Source organism: Betta splendens, chromosome 22, assembly GCF_900634795.4.
Source record: "Betta splendens chromosome 22, fBetSpl5.4, whole genome shotgun sequence".
Classification (NCBI taxonomy): Eukaryota; Metazoa; Chordata; class Actinopteri; order Anabantiformes; family Osphronemidae; genus Betta; species Betta splendens.
Genome location: NC_040900.2, coordinates 11693665 through 11703188, shown reverse-complemented (window position 1 = coordinate 11703188; position 9524 = coordinate 11693665). Strand labels below are relative to the sequence as shown.

Here is a 9524-nt window from a genome sequence, read left to right as displayed (position 1 = left end):
ACAGCCTTTTTCATCACAGGGTTGGAAAAACACACTTTTAGATGGACAGTGTAAGTGTTTTACAGGGCTTTTTGGATTGAAAAGTTATTGAGACATTGAAGTCGAATATACTTTAGCAAGGAAAGCAATATATGCAGTCTTTATTAAGTAGGTAGTTTAAAATTTTGCAATTATAATTCTCCTTGTTCCCACAGCTTGTCACCATTCAACTCTCTCATGACCATTTCCAGTTTTATTTGTAGTATTTCCGGTTATATGTTCGACAATGCTCCATCCAGACAGTTGATCATGTGACCCACCACCTGTTTCTCATCAGGCAATCTATTTACTCATCAGTATCGTGTTCATCACCACCACACCTTACCACCTACCGTAGCTGCCTGCTGGATAGATCTGGTGCCAACCCTGTTTTATTATATATTTAAGTTATGGCTATCATATGGTTATCATGGCGGAAGAGTTTCTGTGATCGAAAGACCCCGGGAGCTGTTGCTGGGGGCATTTAGCCTGTAGCCAAGAGTCACAGGTAGGATATTTTACAGCTGAGCTAAAATATTGATTTGACTTTTAAAGTATTTTCTGATCAGATGAACCAAACTGTGATAAAGGAAGACGTTAATTTCTTGAAGTAAAGAAAAAGCCTGTGAAGTAGTGATAATGGGTTGGCTCAGTGTGAAGATGAAGCCCACAGCTCTACTCTGTGCAATGCTCAGGATGTTGAAGCCAGTTTGATCATAATAATGAAAAATGATACAAAATAAACATAAATGATAAACTAATGATCTTGTTAAACAATGATTAATATGTTTAGACTGTGATGCAGTAGTATAAATGCTTTAGCTACATGCTTTAGTAGTGTATTTATAAACAATGCAGCAATGAGCAGGTCATGGCAGAAAACGCATTTTGCTTTAATCTGGATCCAACAAACTAAAAGTCACATCCAGATTATTCGATTATGGTTCAGTAACATGTTCGCATGAGGTCAGAGTGGTTCAAATGTGGTCGACTGGTTCAGATATGAATGGAACACGAAATGAAGACAGAATAGAAAAAGCACTGTATGAACTAAAAGAATGAAGCTTTGAAAAGAAAAATAAAACATAAGAATTTGTCCAGTCAGCCAATTATCGAAAGCTGAATATTAGAAAAGATAGAAATACGCTAGATAATGTTATTTATATTATAGTTCACACATGACACACGCAGACGCAGTACACAAATATACAGTAAATAAAAAAAAACACCGATAATTTACTATTTTAATATTTTTTATTAATTTAATAATTATCAATTTACACGAATGACATAAAAACAAAAAATAACATATTTAGGCATCATATGCCAACAAAACCCCTAAAGAATAAGTGTAAACTAAAGTCTTTGAAATGTGAAATGTGTGTTATATTTAAAGCTGCGGTGCACAGGCCCTAGAGTAACTCTGGCTGGTGTTCATAGAGTATGCTATAGTTCATACGGTCTGTATAGTGAGCAGGACGGGAGCCATAGATCAGTTCAATTGGGTTTGGAGAAATTACAAGAGTACGTATTAGTTGTTGGCTAAGCCGCTGTCTTCTCCAACATCCTATAAAGTAGCGCAAAAAAATCAAGAGAGCTTCCTGTTATTTTAATTCTAGTTGAATGGTGTATTTGATCTTCCTGCATGGGTTAGGTGTACATTGAAATGTACATCCACTGAAAAGAAATGTAACACAAATGTGTTAGAGAGTGTCAACAACTGACAAGAAATGTTAAAGCCCTATTCTACTGGCAAGAACATATTTTATTACCTCAGACTCTTTGAGACTTAAGACTTTTCCATCAGCCAGTTGTTGGAAGATTTCTGTTGAGTAACAAATCCTTCTCATATCGATAGAAAACGTCCAATACGGAGGTTGTGCATTTTAAGTTATTTACAAGGCTATGTATAGCATAGATATGGTCTATTGTTAGTATTAGTCCATCTTTCCTTCACTTACTGTGCATGCAGGACAGGCGGAGGACCAGACTAATGAAGCTTTCCAGCGTCATTTGTCCAGAGGATGCACCGTAGCGCAGAGCCATGAGATTCAGCATGTCATCGCTGATTTTCAGCCCTAAGAATACAAGATAAAATACAGTGACAATGATGATAATAATAGTAATCATAATGCAAGAAAACCATATGGGACAAAGAGACTGAGCTTGGTGCAGTACCAGCAACTATGAACGCATTCCTCAGCTCACTCAGCGACAGTGTTCCTGTACGTGACACATCAGTGCGAAAGAAAATGTCCTGAGCAAAAGACAAAAACACAGACAATGTTCAGAAAAGTATTTTTATATTGTGTCAATGAGTGTTACACAGTTCTGTATACAGTATATTTACCCTGTAGGTGATGATCTTCCTCCACAGACGAACAAATTCCTCACTGTTGAGTTTACCTGTAATAGATGTCTTTTTAAATCAGCGTTAAGGTGACATGATAACTCAAACCTGACCTAGTAGTGAGGTTTATTTTACTAAAGACAAAATTTACTACTAGTGAAACGTCTTTAATTTTGTATTCAATTTATTTTCCAGTGGCAGCTTAACAGATGGATTAGTGGAAAGTAAAACAACCCTCATTTGGTTCATGTTCATCATGTTCTTCTGATTCTCATTTACTGTCACTATGTATTAGTGAAGGATACGTCCATCAGAGCAACCATGCTGCAACAAGCATCAATGCTAAAGCCTCCAGACTTAAGGTCTCCTAGACAAAACAAATAAATGTGCTTGATTTACAGGCAAAAAGTTTTTATTGGACAGCAGTTTAATGTTTATTGTTTTTTATTGTTCGTTAAGCCTGGTATGTCTTCCAAACCTTTAAGAATCTTTTCATTGAGAAGTATTTGAAGCTGCTCGGCGTCCACTTCATCATACTGGAAAGAAAACATGGGTGGAGGGGTATTTAACATTTAAGTTGATGTGATATTTAGTTAGGAACAAACTTATACTCAAAAACATAATCAGGCCTAAAACTCAGACTTTATGTAATTTAATCAATTTTGTAAATTTTCCATGTAATTTTATTACATAAATACCAAGTAAGAGGTTTAACCACTTTTATGTTACACAAATAAAACGATTGAAGCTGGGGTGGTCTAGTATTCATGGCAAATGTTCAAAACATTTATACAGTAATTAACAATAGCTTGTTAAACTCCAATAAACTCCATAGATACTCTTGTAAAGGGAAAACATTACCTTGTCTGAGTACTGGTGGAAAAAGCTTCTCCTGTTTTCATCATCCTTTGTATCTTTGACATGGTTGAGCTGGAACATAAATTTAACTGTGATATAAATTCCATAGCACTTTATAAATGTTGTAAATAAACAGCCACAATATAGCCAAACTGTAAAATAATGTTTACCCTTTGGGGCTCATTTCTATGGTCATCAGAGTTGTTACTACAGCGGAAGACAACAAAATATTAGACATAGCAATATAATAGTTTAGTGATACTACTATTAATAGAAATAAGTATTTGGTTAAGGTGAACTTACTGGCTATATGTCTGTATTTTAGAGTAGATGGTCAGGATGAATGAGGCTGTCTCATTAGGATTGAAGGTGGATGGCAGAATTAGGTATTCACCAGGCTTCAGCAACACAAACTCTGTCACCTCACGTGCATTCAGGAACAATTTAGTCTGGTGCACAGGTGCATGGGTTCTGAAAAAAGTAGCTGGAAACTTCCCCTTATGCTCCTTGTACTTAAAAGAAAAAGCAATACTTTACTTTGTATCCTTTGAACATAGCACACGCACTGTTTTGAAAAGGTACATGTTTCTTACTTGTTCTGTCACCTTGAGGTTAATCGTTGGAAGGCAAGTTCATATTGGGAATAAAAATAAATTAATTACAATATATTACACATTATACTACTTTGGTCTAAAGTAAATCATAGGCTGTGACCATGACTTTCTGGCTAAGCTGGGCTTCAATAATTTTTACAATCCAGTAAAAGCCAATGACAAACCATGGCAAAGTTCGCACACCCCTCCTGTTGTATAGACCTTGAGACTAGGTTTCATTTTACTATCTTTACTTTCAGGTTTACCTGCAATCAATTTCCCATTGTTTAGAATAAGGTAATAAAAAAAGTTTAATTTTAACTAGTTAAGTGATCATACTGTCTAAAGATCAAATGCTTACTACATCGGATTGACACCTTGTGATTCATGTCATGAAGTAGCGGAGTTCACTATTATCAGTGTGCAAGCATATTTATAAAAATCCACACACTATCAGAAACAATAAAGAGTTACTACCTCAAATATGTACAATCCTATGTGCAGATTTTGGACTAGACGTCGGTTCCTCTTATCTGGCTTTTGCATGAGAGACACCAGCATGTTTTCTGCCTGGTTTTGAGGACATTGACCATCAAACTTGACCCGATATTGTGGATTAGTCCAGAAACTGTCTGGAGGACAAAGTACATTAAGGGATTTGAATTGATGTTACAGTTAACACCTTAAGCTAATCCAAGCTAGTCCATTAGTTATCTCAATGTGCAACATAGCGCATGGCCAGCAGAGCTACGTGCACTATGAATATAACATCACAAGATCACTCAAGCCTATTTTACTGTGTTCTAAACTCAGGCAGAAAGCGGAAAATTACTTCTGTTGTTTGTGCATCCTCCAGCAGTGGTTCCTGCAACCCATCTGCCCTCTTGCATGGAGGTTTTCCACTGAGCAGAGCCTTCTTCGAGGAAGTCTGGATCCAAGCCACAAATGTCAAGATCCACATAGCACTTACAAAAGTCTTCAATGGTCATCCTGTTAAAATGCGATTAGAACTGTATCAATATTATTATATACACTTTTATCAAGTGATTTATTTTAAGATTAGACGTCAAATTCAAATGCATGAACCACTTACCAAAACTCTCCATCGTCACTCACTGTAAGACACATCTTACGATCCTCTGCACTTACAGTTTGCCACAGCAGCGACCTTAAAGGCAATTTTTATATCACATAAGATGAAGAATAAGTTTATTAACAGTTTCATTTTTCCTAAATGAAGTGACTCTCAGTGTGCGACCTTTTGGTTTTCAAGCTAAACATCGGTCCTTGAGAATGTGTGTGTGTTGAATCATTGAATTTTCACTTTCCTAATATATATGTAGCAAACGGGCCTTTATAGCAGCTACTAAATGGAGTTTTTCTCACTTGTCACTCCAGTCTCCTCTCCACTCTCCTTTGCCCCAGGGATTCCACAAGCGCACCAGGCTCACTAGCTTCCCACGGCTCATCATCTGACCAGCAATAATCAGAGCACAGATCCAAAGCAACAAGTGTTTTTGACCAGTATCTGAGAAATGATGTTGTAGAATTTTACTCTTCCTGTTTCCACCTAATTCTCTCACCTGTTTAACACCTGTAACCGTGTAGGCATGGCCTGACACTAGTCCATTTGGTAAAACATCGTTGGCAGATGTCTTTTTAAAAACAAATACATTTACAATTGTTAAATAAATACAATTGTTCCTAAATAATAATTAAGTTAATTACATTAATACACTCTTGCAATGTTGTGCTCATCATTGCAAATGAGATGAAAGAAAGTACTGTAGTTAGGTTTGGTTTAGGTTGGATGGGTGTTCCTACCCCTTGATGTGTACCACAACCCATCAGTGTGTGAGATTTGCCGGCCCTGTACATGAGCCCCCACAGGTTTGGAGGTGCGTTTGACAGCTGGATACACACATGAACTCCCCCAGTGAAGTCCACCATAGCCTCTGCAGGGCTTCCCGCATTCATGTCGGTGTAGGAACCACACACTCTGACACGTAAAGAAATGATTTTATGAATTCAACAAATATGTATTGCTGTATACTGTATACTGTTTACATACTTGGCGTAGGCTTTTTCCAGCAAAGCAGGCCAGAACTCATCTGAGTTTTTGGAGTGGACAAAAATCAGTCTACCATCGATTGTTGGCAGCTTGTCATCGATGACGACATCCACCCATTTTCCAAATCTCCAGAACTGATTATTAATAATAAAGGTGATTTTTAAAGAGCATTGAGTGTTTATAATGAAAATGTAGTCAGTTATCAACATATTTACAGCTTCATTAGTATGCCTTTTCCAGAATATCTGACTCATATAAGACAATGATACTCCATAGCATTAAATAGAATAGAATAATAAGAATCTGTGGACATTTAGCTGTAGCAACAGTAGCTACTTTTTCATATTTACCCTGAAGTGAAACAATCCACAGTAGTTCTCATCAAATCTTTGGTCATGAGGGACAACATGGTGGAGAATGTGATTCTGGAAAGTCAAAGCTCCAATAGATGCGACAAACCAGCAGTTTTCTGAATGAAATCATGTTTATGGAGGTGTGAGGAGAAACAAAACCACAACAATGAAATACTGTATTACAATATGAATGAAGAAGGTAGGAACATACCTAAAGATCCCTGACCAATGTCAAACCTGGACATTTCATTGAGTACAAAGAATGGATTAGGGGAAATTTCCTGAAACAGAGAACAGTACTTTTATCTAGAAGATTTAGAAAACTGCAAATAGCAAAATATAAGTTATCTTTTAAAATGACTAGTTTTGTCTTTTATCCTGCTACAGCTCAGCAACAGCAAAGACCTATGCAGATGAGTGGTGAATAAAAAAGACATACAATGCATTTACTTCAAGGTCAATACAAATAATAGAAAATATTACAAGGACCAAAATGTAACAATATGGTGTGGGCATATTTAGATATTATTTGCATTTTATTATATAAATAATTCATATAGCAAAAGACTGCATGACTGTAAGTAGGGTGGGGTCATTTCTAAATTTTTTCAAACTGTTGTTGTTTAAAGCTAAACACTCACCCCTGGCCTCAGCCACTTAATGCGAGCCACATCAGAAGGGTTCAGTATCCCTTCTCCAATGGAGCTCCTGTCAGGAGGGAACGTGTCATCTATGTACCAGACCCTTCTGATCAGACAGTACTGTTTCAGTGCCTGGTAGTCTTGGTTGAAGAGTCTGTCCGGGTTGTCAATGACTCCAAACCCTTCTTGCTTATGACGGGCTTCCATGATGTTCAGACACACCCCGGGGGGAGGCATTACTCCAGCGTTCAGACTATAGTCAAATTCACAAAAACATACCATAGAAGTGATAAAAATAACCCTAAACATTGGGTTACCTGGTATTTTGCAGCAAAATCTTTGAACTGTGCTAAACTGTTGTTTAGCGCAGTGGCCAGTTTGTCACAGATGTTTTCTTACCTTATCAAGTTTGAGAAGGAAAATCTGTGTGTGAGACTGTTATGGTCAGGTGTGAGCTACAGCAAGTGGCCTCAAGATTTAAATAATGCCTGTAAACACCTCCCCCCTCCCAGGGTTGGGCAGTATCCTTTGTCCTAGTGAGATACAGTGTCATTTTACTGCAAGTTAACCACACCTATCTGTTTTAACTCTCAGGCTGCAGGTCCACAGAAGTTGATTTTTATAACCTGACACAATCTTTATATCTGCATATAAACCCAGTAGCCAGAGGGGTTTATTAATGAGGTCATAAAGTTACAAAGCATTTGCCTCACCATCCAGCTTGTTTACAAATGGTCTGATCTATTTATCTAGACCTTAGATACATTGTGATTGAATGCATGTGTGCTTTACAACCAACATTACACATGGCAGCTGTCTTCTGTGACTTAAATTTAGTTTGTCTTATTTTAGAGAAACAAGGATGACGAGGGAAGATGATTAGGGTATTGTTATTAATGATCATTAGATCTAAAGGAGCAGCTACTAGTTTCTTCCAGGTTGGTTGCAACCATGAATGCATCACTGCTGTTTCAGATTTGAGTAGTAGTAGTGAAACCTGAACAAATAACTCCTGATAAATCTGATAAAGAACTTGGTCATCACATTCTTATAACCTACTTGCTTTTCCACCAAAAGCAGCATGTCCAGAATTGCTTTTCCCTGGAAACTATCCACACAGTTTATTAGGGAGAGAGAGAGAGAGAGAGAGAGAGAGAGAGAGAGAGAGGGGATCAACAGCTTGATGTGCTTGAGGAAAGGTTCATTTAGTTAAGCCAGTCCTAAAACACGTGGGTGTTCCATTCAAGTTCCAGGTCAATTCCCACTTTATACATGTATGTGGTCATTGTGCAAACACAATAAAACAATAGAAGGTGCCTTTCCATGGAACTGGCACACACAAAATTGGCAGACCTCCAGTTCTTCAGAAGTAGGCATATACAGGTGGTGGAAACCACCATGAATACATGACTACATTTCAAAACTAATAAAGCACATACTTTACATACATACTTTGTGAAAAAACAACAACTTCTAACTGATAAAATGCAGTAGGAGTGGAACCTATTGTACAAACTTAGGGATTATACATCCCCTAACTTTGTTTAGTGCAACAATCAAATGTCAAAATATCTTTACATTTGCTGTCTAGTACTTCCTTCTAACTAGCAGTAGTCATTGGTAATGTACTGCAACCTCATTACCAGTTTGATTCATCACACACTGTAACAATCATATAATCTACCTTTTTTTTACTAAGTCAACAGTGTTTTTAACAAAACACTAAAAATAATTGAATAAATGCAAACAGTTATAATAACTGCATATTGCATATCTAAGTTTGTAACCATTTAATAATAATAATAATAATAATAAGTATTATTATTATTATTATTATTATTATTATTATTATTATTATTATTATTATTATTATTATTATTATTATTATTATTATTATTATTATTATTATTATTATTATAGTAATTATAATAATAACAATTTTGACCCATCCCCTGGAGGAGCAGTGGGTAGCCATGGTGTGGCGCCCAGGAAGCTAGTGTGATGTGTCTTAGTGAAGAGTCAGTTTCCCAAGCCAAACTCCCCCTACTGAGCCACCAGGTCATAGATATCAGTGATATCAATGAAAGTGAGTTAGAGCTGGAACTTTTAGTTTTGATCTCAGGTTTGCACCATCCTGTTTAGACCACTGGAAGGCAGTGTAGGTTGCGATTTCAATCTATATCTGTAACTAAAGCAAATAATGGATATGATTTGCATCTTTACCTAAATGATAGTTTATTTACAGTAGTAATATATTAAATGAAGTCAATAATTAAAAAATAAACTTCTCAACAATCAACATTTAAGTGAGAAGTGGGGGTATCTTGTACCTTTAAAACATTGTGTAACCATACTGTAAGTGTGTTTGAGTTTGACTTCAGGACAGTTCAGCATATAATTACTGCTACTTCCTGTGATTGAAGTTTCACAACTGCTTTTTAACAAGTGAAGGAAATGTTGTCTGAATAATGTACCTTTCTGTGTTGTACACTACGCTCCTAATAATAAAAAAAATCTTGTATCATTTTGCTAACATTGATTTAAATGTTTGTGTACATACTGGTTAGTGTTCAATTAAATCTGGTGATAACAGCAAAACATTCATGTTACTGTACATGAACACACAGCTGCTGGAAACTA

General features: G+C 36.5%; 1 protein-coding gene across 1 annotated transcript; it reads right to left on the bottom strand.

The window, feature by feature from the left end:
* Positions 1 to 909: 909 nt before the first annotated feature.
* On the bottom strand, positions 910 to 8703 carry LOC114849121 (calpain-9-like). Its single transcript, XM_029140215.3, has 21 exons — positions 6885 to 8703; positions 6455 to 6524; positions 6241 to 6359; positions 5891 to 6024; positions 5644 to 5818; positions 5403 to 5474; positions 5206 to 5291; positions 4913 to 4987; positions 4652 to 4809; positions 4297 to 4451; positions 3820 to 3831; positions 3530 to 3738; positions 3397 to 3433; positions 3230 to 3298; positions 2847 to 2904; positions 2674 to 2735; positions 2369 to 2437; positions 2197 to 2275; positions 1980 to 2096; positions 1791 to 1843; positions 910 to 1695 (listed from the first exon to the last, which is right to left on the bottom strand). Exons 1-21 carry the CDS (start codon positions 7191 to 7193, stop codon positions 1669 to 1671), a joined length of 2145 nt encoding a protein of 714 aa, XP_028996048.1. The 5' UTR covers positions 7194 to 8703; the 3' UTR covers positions 910 to 1668.
* Positions 8704 to 9524: the final 821 nt, after the last annotated feature.

Coding starts and splice junctions, on each gene's coding strand:
- LOC114849121 (XM_029140215.3), bottom strand. CDS start 7,193: ATGTTTAGGGTTATTTTTATCACTTCTATGGTATGTTTTTGTGAATTT. Junction 3,434..3,529: donor AAAATACAGACATATAGCCA/GTAAGTTCACCT, acceptor CTTCCGCTGTAG/TAACAACTCTGATGACCATA. Junction 1,696..1,790: donor TAAGTCTCAAAGAGTCTGAG/GTAATAAAATAT, acceptor ATTTCTTTTCAG/TGGATGTACATTTCAATGTA.